This window comes from Symsagittifera roscoffensis, chromosome 10 (genome assembly GCF_963678635.1).
Source record: "Symsagittifera roscoffensis chromosome 10, txSymRosc1.1, whole genome shotgun sequence".
NCBI classification, from domain to species: Eukaryota; Metazoa; Xenacoelomorpha; order Acoela; family Convolutidae; genus Symsagittifera; species Symsagittifera roscoffensis.
In genome coordinates this window covers 1,633,072-1,649,856 of record NC_087071.1, presented here as the reverse complement: position 1 = coordinate 1,649,856, position 16,785 = coordinate 1,633,072, and the positions used below count along the sequence as shown (strand labels likewise).

General features: G+C 34.2%; 1 protein-coding gene across 1 annotated transcript; it reads right to left on the bottom strand.

Annotated features, from left to right (window-relative positions):
• Positions 1-5,909: 5,909 nt before the first annotated feature.
• LOC134855528 (uncharacterized) lies at positions 5,910-9,616 on the bottom strand. The gene is made up of 4 exons (XM_063872070.1): positions 8,811-9,616; positions 7,739-7,901; positions 7,183-7,379; positions 5,910-6,175 (listed from the first exon to the last, which is right to left on the bottom strand). The coding sequence occupies exons 1-4, from the start codon at positions 9,010-9,012 to the stop codon at positions 5,910-5,912; spliced, it is 828 nt and encodes a 275-aa protein (XP_063728140.1). The 5' UTR covers positions 9,013-9,616.
• Between the last annotated feature and the right edge of the window lie 7,169 nt (positions 9,617-16,785).

The following is a 16,785-nucleotide window of genomic DNA, read 5'->3' as shown; positions in this document are numbered from 1 at the left end:
GTTCATACAATTAGCATAATAAGCCTTTTTTCCATCCAATGTTACTTTATATAATGATACTTTTTTCACACTCTGGTGATCAATAACAAACAATTTGCCATACTTTTCATCATAAAAGTTATGTGAACATAGGAAATTGTATGGCAAGCATTTTTTCCATGCTTGAAACTGTATGACAAGCCTTCTTTCCATCAATGGAGATACAAAAAATTGAGTTTTGAAACTTCATGTTTTGTCCGAAAACATGTTTTAACAAAAAAAAAACACGTATCTAAATATTTATTATAAAAAAAAAACAGATTTTAAGTGGCAGGTATCACACTTATAAACTGCATTTGACGATTTGCCTTGTAAGTTATTGTTTTGACAGCAAAATAGTAACTTATCTATATAGCTTGAAAGCTTCTACTTTGTTTGTTTCAATGATTGGGCTACGTTGCAGACCTAAAAAGAAATTTTTTGCATGCAAATTTTTTCCGTGAAATGCTTTTGTGAACACATTATTTGAGTTTTGAGATAATTTTTAAAAATTTTGTTTTCGATCGAAAAATGCTTGTCATACAATTTCCTTCTATGATAATCATTTAAGTATTTTTTCCATAGACTCCATATATGAAATGGTATGATAGAGATTTTTCCTGACATCAACCAAGTTTATGTAGAGGAATCAAGAACTAATTTCTCGCAAGAGATTGGTGATTGCTTCTGAATCAGAACCGATGTCTTCATGAAATCAGCAGTCGAAGTGATTGAGAAGTTTTTGAGTGAGAATTTGACAAAATCAGCAGTTTTTCTGTTTCAGTTATTTGTTCCCGCATACTCAGTCAATTTTCGACTTTTTACCAAGCGTTTTTAACGGATTTTTTATACCATCTGAAAGAGATTGCTGTTTGAATCTCAAATATAAAAAACTCATATTATGTGTCCATCACTATTGACTTTTTGAGCTTTTCAAATGAAAGCGTCGTTCGTATTCTGAACCGTTACAGATCGCTCTTCTTTTCTTCTCGTTTGGAACGCCTCTAGTAGAAAATGGCATTTATAGTTATATTTGTTTTAGTTATAAGTAGTTGTATTTGAACTTGAAGTGGAAGTTTCTGTTTCAGTGTTCTAAATGGATGAGAATTTAGTAGAATCAGACGGTGATTGCAAGTCTGAGACTTTCGATAAACCAACGGAAGGCAAATGTGAATCATGTTCCGAGCATTTCAAGCTCGAAAAAATGTTCAAGTGTACAAATTGTATGGATGGATCTGAGACTACAGTTGCTGTCTTCTGTGATTTATGTATTGTGTCACACGTTAGAAGAGGTCATGAAATTGTAAACGACAAACAACAAAAGCCGGCCATATGCGAAGACCACAAAAACATATGCTGTATCTATTGTTGTAGCTGCGACGTAATTATGTGCTCAAATTGTATTTCTCTACACACGAACCATAGTGTTATGTCTATTGAAAAACGAGCAGGCGAGGTCAGGTCGAAAGTGTTCGAGATAATTTCAGAGTTAGATTCGTGCGATAAAAAAATCCGTGGAACTCAGGAAAGAATCCACGAGGGCAAAGAAAAACGGGCAGAGAATTATGCCAAGTTAGTGGAAACTGTTAGTTCTCAAATCGATGCCTTTAAACAAAAAGTGTTGAATCAGATTGGCTCCGAACATGAAAAAATTGTTAAAATAGAACAAGAAGCAGAGGAAAACTACGAAACACTATTGAAATGCCAAGGGAGTCTTCGAGAATTGTTGTCGTGCTCGGATGGAATAATGGTTGAACAGTTCAAGCAAACAGAGAAATCGGTATCGCGGGTCAAATCGAAAGAAGCGGAGCTGGAGTTGTTTGAAATTAAGGGAGTAGATTACAAAGTTTCAGAACAGGCTGCACGTTTAGTTATGGACAATTATCTGGAAGCGCTTGAAATGCCAGAAGTTATCGCCGAAGTGAAATGTACTGACGAGTGCTACGTGTATTCAGAAAGACCTGGGAAGCAATTTACTGACAATATTTACTGTGTACGAATCCAGGAAAATAAGATTTCTGTAAATAGAATGTTTTTCGACTCTATGAAGAACGAAAGAACCATTGAAATGAAGAAAATCAAGCTAGCGACAAAGGAAACTCTTGAAGGAAAAAACGAAATACAAGCTTTTTTTTACGAAGATTATTTCCCTGCTAGAAAAATTATAATCGTGACGCCTGCTTGTTCGTATGTTTTTGATATAGCAAAAAGCAGTTTCCAAAATATCGAATTAAATCTGAAACCACATCATGTTCCGTTATTTCTTGTGGGATTAAGAGACAATCTCGCGCAATTCATATTTTGGGATAGAAATGACAAGCAACTCAGACAATCGAATGAGTCATCTTTACAGCACAGATGCGAATTTCTGCCCCGGGTTGTCAGCACATGTCATCCACATACTGTTGTCCATGTTGTGGATCACAACAATGATGTAGTCGAAATTAATACTGGATATCGTAATATCTCACCTAGTCATGTCTCTATTATCAAATTCAGCACCCACTGTGTTAAACACATCAGCTGTATTTCTCATATTAGATACGACGTTCTCATAATATGGTCGCTTTCAACAAGAAGCTTAACTTTATTGCATTGTTCAAATGTTAAATCTGATTATTCACGTTCTTTTTTGGTACCATTTGGAGAGGATGCCGCTGTCAGCTTCACTGCACCGCTGATTAACAGTTTACATTTCCTTGTCGAGGCTAAAATTGAAGATAAAAATGGAGAATTAGTTGACAAGATGGTTTTTATGATTCGAGACTCTTCTCTCTCTTCGTAACAAGTAATCAATTTCAGTGTATTTTATGAAAGTGTATAGTTTTACCCTGTCCAGTTTAATTTTATCCAGAATCGAATTCGGGTTTAAATAGATATTTTCAATAGCAGGGAGCGGAAAAAAAAGTATTTTTTTTTGTCGGAAAAAGTACTTTTTTTGGTGACTAAAAGGGAAAAAGAAAAGTAATTTCGTCTTATAAATGCATTAACCAACGCTGTGAATGTTTTTCATGTGTATTATCTGACAATCATGCTTTTTTGTTTCAAAATACTGAAAAATGTTTCCGTGCGTGAACAAATTTGGCAGGATTTTTATCACAAACTCCAGTCCCCCCTTTGATACTTTTTCAGAAATCCATTTTTGACCGACCGACCCTAAAATTATTCTTAAGGCGAGAAAATCCTAGATCCGCCCCTGTGACCATGCCTTATTTACCAATGCATGGTAATGGAAACAAGGTGATTAATTTTTCCCAGAGTTTTAAAACACGTGGAGCTTGATGTGTTTTTCCGAAGCGTTTTTTGGCGTGAGGTCATGTTGACGGGGGCAGGGATTCGATATTGAATCTTTCACGGAGTTTATTATAATAGTGTAATTCTGGTGTTAGGGTTTAGTTTATATTTGGTGTTGCGAAGAAATTCAAAATAATAGCTTGTTTTTCTCCACATTACTCTTGAACTAAATGAAGTTTCGCTGACTCAATCGAATATTTTTAAGTCTTCTAGTGACCCGATTTTTGAATTATATGCTCTAAAAGCATCTTTAGTGCTGAAAAAGAACAAGAAACTTTATAAACCAAAGTGTTTCTAGTTTTCTTGGAGACTTGTTTGCAGACACTCATGAAAACTTCGGCGAAAATATTTGAACTATTAATTTGAACTATTTTTGCACATAGAACTTTTCATCTTATGATTGCCCTTGCGATAGCAAGGGTATTGCAATTGGGTCCTAGACTTTTTTCACGTACACTTAGCCTGGTGGTAACCAATACTTCTGGGAGGGCATAGGTCAGCGGTTCGAATCTGTCCAGCCCCATTTTTTTCAAACGGTAATTGTTCCGGTTCAAAAAGTTTCGGTCTATTAATTGTCAGCTTATGCGTTGTCGACTTAGTTGCCACATCTAAAAATAGTTTATTTTAGCGTTAATTAATTTTAAGTGTGGTGTTTTAAGCGTTTTAAAAATGCGGCTGAATCTAGATTTGTTTTTCACATTGCTTGTAATTTTACCAGCTCGATTTGTTAAATTTTCACTTTCCACATTTTTTTTTATCGGCTTAACATATTTCGGCGTAAATAATATCAACCTATTGGCTCGAAACAAAAATATATTTTGCGCGCTTGTGAGCTCTGAGGGGAAAGGAACATTTTTATAAGTTAAGAATTTTTTCTGACTTTCTTTCAGCATGAAAAATTTATGATCAGATTTATTCGGCTTTGTTACCGCTTGTTAATTTTAAACTCGAAACCAATCAACCGAGCGGTGCATCTGGCGTATAGGTAAGGCAGATGCTTGAGATGGCAAAAATTTGCGATTCCAATCCGGCCGGGCACTTTCTTGCTTTTCCGGATTATCTTCCGTCTGTTTTTGTCGGCTTAGTTCCCGTAGCTCGATGGTTCAGCTTTATTCCAAGTTGCTGTAACCCCCATGCTTAAGACGACAAAGCCCGGGGGTTCGATTCCATTTGAGACCTGTTTTTCTTGCAAATAGAAAGTTTTGGCTATTTTAGATTGTCCGTCTGTTTATTTCTGTCTGCTTAGCTCCACAGAAATGTCTATTTTTTGTCTTCTGTATAGCATTCCCAAAGCTCCCAGAGTTTCTAATGGTGGAGGCAATTTTGTTCCGGATATTTTGGGCTTCTATAGCATTTTTTTTCATTGTCATTCATATTTGTATCGTAAGTGGTGCGAAGCTCAGCTTCGCTTCTGTGTAAATATTCCAATCATATCGGGCCGTCAAATTTTGCACGAAAATTGGAACTGAGTTTGGTTTTTAATCCACAAATTTTTGTACAATTAATAAATGTCAATTGGAGTTGATGGAGTAAAACACCCTCAGAAATTTGAAATGAAAACTTAAGACGAAATTGCAAGCTTGAAGTTGTTGTGGTGAGAAGATTTCGGGGTTGGTTTTCTACCTGCGATTATCAACTGAAAAATGAAACTATGATTTGTTGAGACTTACAGTGCCAAAACTGTTGATGATTTTCTTAATGTTTCGTATCTTCTGCTTTTTTGAGCATTATGTTTATATAGGCACGAAACAAAGTTGACTTGGAAAAAAAATCAATTTTACAGGTAAAATTTATTAATCTAAATCGGAATACATTTAATATATAATATGATTATTTTTTTTCGAGTGGTACTAGAAAATAAATGAGGTAAATTATCTGATAGAATACATAACTGGAAACAGATATGGTAATTTGCCATCTAACAATCTACTAATAAAAAGTTTCATCGACGTTTTGTTACTCAGAATTTACAGCTTCTACAGATTTTTAAGTTACAACTTTTTCACAATATGTTCAAACTAAGCATTTCGTAACTAAGTTAGTTGCTTCTGTATAGTTTACAGTTTTATAAGTCCAGAATAAAAAAAATCAGTTCGAGGTTAAAACATGCTCTGACGTCGATTTCCTGCTCCGCGATACGTACGCCCCCCTTGTGGACCTTGGGGGGACTTTGCTCCAGGCGGCGACTTCGGCTGAGGGGCCTGTCAAAGTGATGTCCAGTTGTATTATATATTGTTCGTGTTCGTTAATTGTAAACGACGCCATTTGCAAATGCGGATCTACAAATGTTTGACTGAGTGAGCTATTTGAAGTTAATTGTATGCAATTTCATCATATGAAAACGTTACGTTTACGTTAGATCAATTGAAATTTGTTTTACGTGAACCAAGTATTTTTTACGATGACGACGAGATTTTTTTTCCGTGGACCAATTTTTTAAAATTTAAATATGAAAATACTTTTTTCTGAGGATCAAAAATTTTTTATTAACTTTAATCAAAAATTTACTCTAAGTTAATCAAATTTTTTAACGTAAATCAAAAATGTTTTAACGTAAATCAAAAATTGTTTAACGTAAATCAAGTTTTTTTGATGGTTCAAAATACTATTTTTTGCGAATCGTAATATATTTTTTGTGTGTTTTGTGCTGCATGGGTGTCAAACTGGACATGACTGGCCTGTTGGCAGTAACTCTTCCACCAGCCATTACTCTCTTTGTCCACAGGTGTCCTCTTGTCAAATATCTCCTCGTTAGTCAGTGTTATCTCCACATTGCGAGGCTGTTTCGCCCTCACGTAGCGTGTCTTCTGCGCCTCATTCCATTTCTTCTTCGAATCCTCAAGCGATAAATTTTCTGCTGATTCTGAATTATGATGAAAAGTTAATTCTAATTTCATTGACATTGCAATTCAATTCACCATAGTTTAAAATAAAACGATTGTCAAAATCACATTCCGATATGTTTTTAAAAAAATGATTTTGAAACAGGATGAAAAATTAATTCTAATTTCATTGACATTGCAATTCACCATAGTTTAAAATAAAACGATTGTGAAAATGACATTCCGATATATTTAAAAAAAAAGATTTTGAAACAAGATGAGAAGTTAATTCTAATTTCATTGAGATTGCAATTCACCATAGTATAAAATAAAACGATTGTGAAAATCACATTCCGATATATTTAAAAAAAAAACGATTTTGAAACAAGATGAAAAATTAATTCTAATTTCATTGACATTGCAATTCAATTCACCATAATTTAAAATAAAACGATTGTCAAAATCGCATTCCGATATATTAAAAAAAACGATTTTGAAACAAGATGAAAAGTTAATTCTAATTTAGTTCACATTGCAATTTACCATAGTTGAAATTAAAACGATTGTCTAATTCACATTCCGATATATATAGTTTTTTTTAAATAGGATTCTGCAAGATGATTAAAAGTAAATTTAGTTTTCTAGTAAGTTTAGTTGATTTCGCATTCTGAAATTTTAAAAAATAACGTATTTGGAAAATACAATTCTGAAAATGGGAAAATGGAAATAAAAAGAGAGTTATTAAATGAGCTTCATGTTCTGATGTTAATATGAAAACCCAATTTGGCCAAAAAAATTCTGCGCCGCAGGAAGATTTAAACAAAATCAGGCTAAAACAAACTTGTTAAGCATTTTTGGAATATTTTGACCAAAAAAAGTTCAATATGCGGCGCGCTCTCCTCTAATTTTACCTAATGTCGGTATTTTTGGAAAACTTTGAGGGCTAATCAACCAAAACTGGATGTTGTTGGCTAGCAGAATTGATGTAACGGGCGCTACCCGTTAACAAGATACTGGTCTGATTGAATCTTTTATGTATACAACTCACCTGAAAGGTCCTCGTCCTCTTCGGAAATATCTTGCCCGTTTTCGTCTCTCATCAATTTCTCTTTTGCCAGTGCTAAGTGCAATGTGTCTTCAGAATCTTTCAGAATGCCCTTCAAGTTGTTGTTGTTTACACTGTGTTTATCTTTGCCGTGTTTTCTCTGCTTGTCCGTCAGTGAGATTGAATCAGAGTGGTGGTCGCTTCAAGCGGATCAAACAAACTTGAGACTCAATTTTATTTAAATGCGCAATTCTTTCTGGTTATGAATTTATTTGCAATTGTGCTTAAAAAATTTTTATTCACACAAAAAACGAATCAAATTAGTTTTACGACTAGATATGTGATCTATTGATAAAAATATGGTGCCAATGCTTTTTGAGAATTTTTTTCGCTTGCAAAATTCATAGCTCGTTTTGAACAACTAAACATTGGTATTGAAAAATGGAACTCGAATGAACCGAGAAAGGAAACGATCTTATAGTTTTTTTTTAATATCATTTTTGTCAAAATTTCAAGAGTTTGTAATTTTAGAACTAATAAAGGTTTGTTTGTGTGATACCGTTTGGTCGGTTCTTGGACTCCTTTCATTTTCAGTTCTTCAACTATTCTGTCAATTTCGCCGACTGTCTTTTCGAAGTGTTGCTTTTTCTGGTTGTTTTTCCCGTTGGCTGTCAGCCAGTTGGCCACGTGTTCGTTTTTGGCATCTGTCGGACTAGTTTCGTCTATTTTTTTGGACCAGAGTGGTCAACTAGTTATAAATGCTTTTTTCTCATTCGAAATCAACAAAATCTGAATTTAAGTGAAACTTCTTCTGATTTCTCAAAATATGCAAATTTAGCTCCAATTTATTTAACCCCTCGAAAATGTACTCTATAGAAACATGAAACTTTTAGGCTCTATATTTAACTTTTAGGGAGTTGAATTGTGGTCTAAACAAGCAACGCTATCGCACTTCAAGTTCTATTTTGCCAAATTTTGGCTCATGTTTGAACTAAATTATACTTCTATTGAATTTCAGAGGCGCTTCGCACAAGTTTTTGAAATTTTTGTGAAGGTTTGCAGACTGTTTGTTTTGAAATGGACAAAAAGCCTTGAGTTATAGCAGGTATCTTAATGGCATTGATAATTCACCCATTCTGCTCGTTGAATTTTTTTACTCTTCAAGTTTTGAACAGCCAAACTTTCTTCACGGAAATCTAAAGAGCCGTTAAAAAGCGAAAACAAGTTATTTCAACTATGTTTCCTTTTTTTCAAACTTGAAAAGCCTGCAATGGTTAATGATTTTGTGTCTAGAAACTTCTTATGTTTTTCTCTTTCTGTCAGTTCCATTTTTTCATTTCTATTGACGCGTCCGAAGTTCAACGCGTCGACTTTTTTATCTTCTAAGATTTTTTTGAGTCTAGAAACTTGTGAATTATTGTTTTTTTTTCGCCTGAAACTCACATATCTGCTGTCCAAACGTCTTTTTCCATCTTATCTAGCGAAAAAAATCAGTTCGTTAATAAATTGATATTTTTTTGCTAAATATGATGGGCGAAGACGTTCGGACAACATATATGTGCGTTTCAAACCCTAAAACACTCATTTTGCTCTTTATTTTTTTTCTAAATGAGCCCCCCTAAGTCGGTCACCCTGGTTGGGACTTCGGCTGGAAGGGGGGATATCGTGGGAAGTCCTCCTTCGCCTCTTCAATCTCTCTTCCTCGATCACTCTTCTCTTGTACTCCTCATAGTCCAACACACCAGAAGAAGAAGTACTCTTGCGCGTGGCTGTTGTTGTTTTTGTTGTTGTTGTTGTTTCTGTTGATGATTTCGCTTCACCAGGTGAGCTCATTTTGACACGCCAAGTCTTGTTTTTTTTCGATTACGTCAAAAATAGTGTTGAATTTTTTCGATTACGTTATGAAATGGTGTTGTTTTTTTCGATAATGTTGATAAAAGGAATGAATTGATTCAAATTATTACACAATAACCAGATAAAACACTTCAATTCGATAAAACTAAAGCTTTATTTATTTGTTTTGAAAATGAAACACAAATAAAAATGATGCTGATAATAAATCAAGTTTCCGTAAAATAGAGATTCAGCGTTTAAAAGTAATGAACAATCAAAACAAGTTGATGTTTTTTTTTATTCTTTGGCCAAACTTCGTTGTTTTGAAAGCCGTGAAGAATCGCAGAAGTTCTTGATAAATGTATGTTACACGTAACAAGGCGTAATTGAAATTTAAGCTATTAATATATTTGTGGTCTATGTTGTTTTGGTAAATAATCAGAAGCTGGTGTGTCTTTTTTGGCTGAGTTCTGCTGATTTGTAGTTATCATTCTAAACAAGCTGTGTCAACTATTTTCTAGTCTTTCGTGATTCAATAACTTCGCTTACCTTTGTTGGCTGTGACGCGACTTGCAGCATTTATTCAAATGGTGTTTGAATTAATGAATTTTGTTCGATGGTAATGTTTAAATTTCTGCTTAAAGGTTTTGGTAGACTTTTTGGTTCAATGCATTTCTTTTGAAAGTATTTGTACAGTTTTTCGCTTTATGTAATAAAAAAGTAATCAAATAGTTTTAAAATTAAACGTGAACTGTAAAGTTTATCAGAAGGTTAAGTGTGTTTTGTTTCTCTTGAAACGTTTTTGAATTTTTTTTTGAAGTTTTCAATATGCGGCGTTTAAGCGCTGCAATTAAAAATATTTCTCTGCTTTTGTGTATAAATCACTCAAATAAAATGCCCAAAATCAGTATTTTTGGGCATTTTTTTGCAATTCAGTTTTTACAGTTCTGATATACTCAGTAATATGAAAAACATGAATAATAAACTTTAATTTGAAGGGCTTTTTAATTTTATTTGTATCTTTATTTAGTTTTCAGACAATAGGTCGTCGTTAGACAGAAATCCCATAAAATATTTCAGAAATCGGACTTGCGGTCATTCGAATTAGACCAAGCAATGCCAGCCATTCAGTTCGTCTTTTAATCCCCTCATTGAAAGTAGAGTGGTCTTAAGGTATTATGTCTCTAAAATTTTAATTTGGTTCATTTGGTTTTTTCTTGTCTGTCAATTCCACAATTGTTTGTCCCATTTTAACTCAAAATTTTGATACCTATGCCAAATTGATGCAAGAAGTTGTCTATTAACGAAGGTATTCGGCTGCTATGCAAAAATTTCAGAATGTTCCGAACGAAAGTTGGTTTTGGAAAAAAAACTAAATTTTGGAATCAATTTTATGTTGGAGGAGGGGCTTAGAATTAAGCTAGAAGAATAAGATAATAATAGTTCATTAATCTAAAGAAACAATAACTAAATCGGATTTGTTGGCCACTCCCTCTGTTGCCATTTACTCATCTTTTAGTAAACAATTCTGAAGATCAAAAAATCAAAATTAAGTTTAAATTTTTAACAGTCCCATTTTGAAATTTGAGTCACAGCTAGAAAGGACTCAAAAGGAGGTCATATTTGATCAATTCGGATTTTGCGTTGAGATGCCGAGATGCCTGAATTTGTAAGAAATAAAACATTGTAAATATGTCCTTCCAACTTTTTTTGCCATTCTAACTTTTCGTGCTTCTTTTTTTTCGGTGATAATTTGGGTTAAATTGCTGCCAATCTTATTTTCAACAGTGAGAATGCATATAAGATATCATTTCAATTTTATTAGTTGTTGAAAATAGGGGCGGGCGGACTTTGAGGGGGAGCGCGCGCCAATATATACTAACTTTGAGGGGGAGCGCGCGCCAAAAAAACGCGATTTTTTTGTCAAAATTTTTCAAAAAGTGCCCAAAAACGGCTTTTTTGACTGTTTTTTTTTCAAAAATTTAGCCAAAATAGGGGCAAAAAAGTGCTTAGGGAGAGCTCGAAAAATCAATTTTCCAATTTTTTTTGAAAATCCGCCCCTGGTTGAAAACACAACTTTTGCTTCCTGGCGTGTCTGGCAGTGTAACTAACAAATAATGCAACAATTGAAAATTCCATGCCATGTTTTCTCGTTACTGGGAAAACGAAGTGGAAGATTTGATTACAGCTAGTATGACGATTAAAAAGGTTTTAACTTGATCATATATGCGACTACAGTTGCGTTTGTTGGTAGTACCTGAATTTGTGTGGCGAAAATGTACACCCTGATTCAATAAATTAATGGGTGAAACTAAGTATAAAACAAGAAAAAAACTTTAAAACATCAAGTTGACAGTATCCTGGTGTTTAAATGGGACCGAGGTGGCACCCCCCCCCCCAAAACAGTTCAGAGGTAGGGTGGAGGATCTTAACTTGATTCTAAGTTGAAAATTTCAACCAATCAGAATCGTGCGTTTTACACTAGGTTCTTATCAAATTTAATCCACACTAAACGCTAAGGTGAATGATGTTAACTTGTTTCCTTAAATGTTACTCCCAAATTTTTTTTTGCTGATTGTGAGGAAAAGTTTAAGTTCAGGTCCATTTTAAATTAAATTTGGCTATGCGAAAGTCGCTGAAGATTTTCCCTAATTTTACAAGTTTTTTTGAATCAGACATTCCGGCTACTAAACACTTACCACAGAACAATCAATCCTCGTTGCCTGATTTTGTTTTTTGTTGTTCGTGTTGTAATGAGAAGAACAGACCAACGTTTAGCACGTAATTAATTAAAAAGTAATCGACTACAAATGTCTTTGAATTATGAAAAACATTTTTTCAAATTTTGAAATAATTTTTTTCCTGCGAATAGCTAAATGAAGCTTTGGAAATGAGAGAATTTTAAACCGGTTTTTCTCTACACTGGGGCAACAAATAATTAAAAGTCGTGAAAAGTGCTTGTGTATGATCTATCACTCGTTCCATTCTGATTATGATTTGTGATACCTGATTTTGCGTGGAGTTATGAAAAATTGATTAATTACACCCGGCACATAGTTCCTCTTTACTTTCAGTGGCTGGAACAAAAAACCCTAAATATTTCTCGTGAACGATGTGTTATTGTCCATAATAAGGTTAACTTCACCGATCATTTCATTAAATTATGATCAAAATTGGGTAGATATAGTGGCATCATTACAAAAACGCGACGGCGACGTTTTCTACTGAGTTATGTTTTACTACTAACATATTATAATTGTAATATTCAGCCTATAATTCAGCAGTGGCTACTTGTTTGTGGATGAACTCTCTATTTTTCTGTAAACCTCAATTGTTTATCGAAAAAAAAACATAATGAGTACGATCCTCTACAAACATTCAGTTTAACGATAATCTAAGTTCTATTGAAGGTTGCGACTCGGGTGATAAAAATAAATTCCTCAAAATTTCGTAGTTTTTGAGATATCGCAGTTTTTATGTTTTTGTTATCAATTTTTCCTATATTTTTTTAATAATCGTTCGTTATTTGCACCTTTCAGTAAAATGATGTCAATATATGGCTACAGCCAGGAGTTTGTTCTTCTTTTATTTGATTTAATTTTTCTTAGTTTGAGATAAATCTCACCGAAATTTTCAGAAAAAAATTCTCATTTTTTTGTTCTTTCGTTAATGTTATTTGATTGATTATTTGTAACTTCAGTAAAGAAACATTGTAGGGCACCAATAGTCACTAAACAAATTTCATCAGAAGATACACTGCTGTATCGATCAAGTAAGATTTTTTAACCTCGTTTTTTCACTAAAGTAAAAATCTCTTGGTACTTCATCAAATATTGTTTTTTGCTTAAGTGCTTTGATAATCCTCTCAAGGGTTGCCATTGAAAAGGCATATAGCATGACCCTAGCCTCTCCTCTCTAATTAATTTACGCTTGCTGATAGATATTTTGATTAATTGTATATTTTACTTGTAACTATTGATTGTATGGTAGCTTGTATTTATTAGACAAATGAATTTTTTCATTCTTTACCACATCAATTACTGAAATCCGATAATAAACATAAAAAAACCGTCAATTTAGTATCCAGGGGCGGATCTAAGATTTTCTCGAGGAGCGGCAGATTTTCACAAGTTTTTGTTCATCTTTTTTCTGATTCGAAATTTTTTGAAATCTATTGAATGGAGTTTTTGGGCGCGCGCCTCCCTCAAAATAAGTATTTGATGATGCCAAAGGCTCCTCTCGAAAATTTATAGGGTCAGTCGGCCGAGCATAATTGTCGTAAAATATTAGCAATGGGAGTACCCTTTGGGTGGTGAAAATGTCGAATCCGGAGGAAAGGCAATACCCCCCCCCCCCCCCCCAAAAAAAAAAAAATCCGCCCCTGCTAGTATCACATTTGATTATAATTAACCTGAAATGGTTAGCGGAATAGATTACTCATAGAGGGAATGTTGATTGCTCATATTTGCTATTGTTGGCATTAGAGCAACCCTGTAGGTCAACAGTATCTCTCTCCAGCTGATGACGTTTTTTCCGAATTTTCCCCGACATACAATTTAAGTTCATATATGGGCAGTTAGTTAGTGAATCATCTGCAACTACTGTTAATTTGATTTGTTCTTTTGCCAACTCACAAATCGAGTGAAGTTTCGCAAAATTTAACATACAAGAATGAAATTAAACGAACTCAGTCGAATTTTGTCCCTTTAGAAGCAGTCAAATAAGTATACGATAGTTTTGGTTTATTTAGTTGTCATTTTTGTACCAGACCATTTCTCCAATTATTCCACTTTATTGTCAGTTTCGTCTGATTTGATTGAGTTTGAAGAATAGTTTGAACTTAAAGTTTAGTGAATTAGTTGATAAAAAATTTTACCGATATTATAAGGTACGTTACTTAGATATAATTTACTGATTTTTTCGGGACGTTTATAAACATTTGGAGCGCTTTTTGTACTTAAATGACTATCTATTTGGCAGAATAGACAATTGCTGATCTATGAAGGGGACATCTGTGAACTCAAAGGGTCTACAATTATCCCGCGAACACAAAAACCGTTCTTCTTTTTTGGTTATTTTTAAGACCTTCTTACTGATTTCGAGTGAGTGGCACGCAGTGCTAGTCTTTCAACAAAGCTCAGAAAGGCATTTTGACAAGCTTGCTCATATAGTAGCCCCAGGAAAGACTTGTTTGACTGAAAAAGCTTCGAATGTTCAGTGATTAAGTGGTCAGCGTTTTCTGGGACTTTAATTAAAAACGTTATATGAAAAATTTTACGGACATTCGTGGAATCAATTCCAAATGTCATTTAAAAAACTTACTGTAAATTAAAAGTTAAAACGTCTCGTGTTTCTTGCAAATATTTTTAACTCATGTCAAGTTTTTTCTTATTCAATGCGTTACAAAGCTCGAAACGCATAACAGTAAACACAGGCCAGCCACCGTAATTACAATTACAAGATTTAAAAAAAAAACGAAAACAACCACAACAAAAGAATACCAAAAGAATTAAGATTAAATCGGTAAATCATATCAATTGTTGTTTTTTGATTGCCTGTCAAATTCCTGTCTTCTAAATTATAAATGGTAATTGTCTGTGAAAAGTATATTTTACTAAGCATGCATTTCAGTTTTTTGTTGTTCGTTCTGGCTTAGCAGAAGGCTGAAAAAGCAAATTCCCGAAAAAATGCGTAACAGATATTTAAAAATAGTTGAAATACTTCTACTTTACGTTACAAAGACGTTTTTAATGTTGATAAAAGCAAGACTAATAAAATTTATAATCTCGGATTATTTTATCTCTGTCATATTCGGCATTCTAAATATAGCAGTTCTGAAATCTAAATACGTCGCTGTGTTTTTTGCTTTATATGACTAGCGCTTCGCTTAGTTGTCGGTCTGGTCTGATGGGTAGCTTAAGAATATGTGTGGATCAGTTCAGCAAGCTTCTCCAGGTTTTAAGTGAAAGATAGCTAAATGGGAAGTTGGGTGTATTTAAAACCAAGTGAACGGGGGTGTAGATTGGTCTGCCAGTAAAAATCAGTACTGTTCCAGTATTGCAACAGTATAAAAACAGTACTGGACAAGTATCACGGTAGCACTGATCAGTGATACAATCAGGAGAAAAAATGGCAGTACTGTCCCAGTACTGAATCAGTACTGTTTTTGAAATTATTAGTTCTGGTCCTTATCAACCTGCAACCAATCCGTCCCAGGATGCCAAACCAACAATAAGAACTCAATCAACCGAATCCAATTTGCTATAAAACTTTTAGTGAACTAAATATTTGACAATTTTTGAGCTGATTTCTAGCTGTGTAACAGGAAAGATTTTGTACCCGAAATTACCCTGTTTCCGAAAATTGAGTTGCTCAATCCATTTAAAAGCCAACGCTAACCCATTTTTTTTCGCGGGAAATAACTGCGTCGTTACGTGTGTTTTTTAGCCTTTTCTGTAGTGTAAAGCCATTTTCATTACAGTAGCGGGCAGCTAGTTTTTTTGTACGAACCTTCTTTTTTTCGAATCTAACTCGCAATTAAAAGTCTTCATTGAAAGTGGAAAGTGTTCACTTTTTTGGTGGCTCTTTCGCTATAATCACGATCTAGCATTGGAAATTTCATTTCATCTGTTCTCTGCTTTTTTGTGTCTAGTGTTTGCGATGGATTAAGCGTGCGTGGCTGAGTGGCTAGTTTGTGAGGCTCAAAATCTCTAGGTCGCAGATCGAATCCGAGACGTAGACGAATTTTTTCTAATTCGAGGCTTATTTCTACTTTTTCTTATTGCATTTTATAGAGCTGCTTTTTGTCGTGTTCTCGCTAGTGTTTACTTAGTGAAGATTGACCTCCGTGGATTGTTTTTGACGGTAACGAGACGCAACAAAACTTTCAATTCAATTCGAATTTTTTAAAATTGCGGTAAGTTTTTCGCAAATACTACAAACAATGTTTTCAAGCTGAGTACTCATCCGAAAAAGCGTATAATATATAGTTTCTTTTTTGTAACCACGACTCACCTTTGTAAGCACCGAAAAAAGGAGGTTGTTTCTAGTTTTCTTGCAGGACAAAAATAGAGAAAATGAAAGTTAGAACCGCAACAATACTGTTTTCTGGGTTCTCTATTTTGTCCTACAAAAGTACTGAAAAGATTATAAAACTTTTTTTTTCTGAAACAGTACTGATTATTACTGTTAGAGCAATCCGGGATATCGATAAAAGGGCAGATTATCAGCTAGCATTCAAACGTACAATATAATTCATATACATTCAAGTTACTACAGCGGAAAGAGTCTGTTCCCGATTAGCCACAAGTGATCAAACCATCACAATCATCAAAATTGTGAACGCTTGCTCCGCTGAGCTTACATTTGGCACAGATACGCTTGAATTAGTGTTGATGGCAATTAGGTTTTTGGCTGATCGATTTTCCGGCTGTTTGGTTCCTGACATAACAGTGTTTTATAAATGTCATGATTTTTGCTGAGAATCACGTAGAAGTTCCTGAATTTAACACCGTTTTGAAACAACGAGTTGATTTTTTTCTAATAGAACACGCCAGCATTTTTATGAAAGGCAAGTGCCAGCGTTTGAGTAGAATTCGTATAACTAATATAAAAATGCCTCAATTCAGTTTTGAACGAATCAGTGCGGATAATTTGCCGCGCATAAATGTTTCGCGCAGTGAATTTATCAAAGTATTATTGAGCAGCGATGCCATCCGCATTTTAGTCTAGCGCAAGAATGCTCGCTTAGCAATCCAAAGGTTTCCGGATCAA

Excerpts from the sequence above, each read along its gene's own strand:
- LOC134855528 (XM_063872070.1), bottom strand. The coding sequence starts at position 9,012 with ATGAGCTCACCTGGTGAAGCGAAATCATCAACAGAAACAACAACAACA. Across the intron at positions 7,380-7,738 it reads GTCCAAGAACCGACCAAACG|CGACCACCACTCTGATTCAA; the intron begins GTATCACACAAA and ends ATCCGCTTGAAG. Across the intron at positions 6,176-7,182 it reads AGAGGACGAGGACCTTTCAG|AATCAGCAGAAAATTTATCG; the intron begins GTGAGTTGTATA and ends ATCATAATTCAG.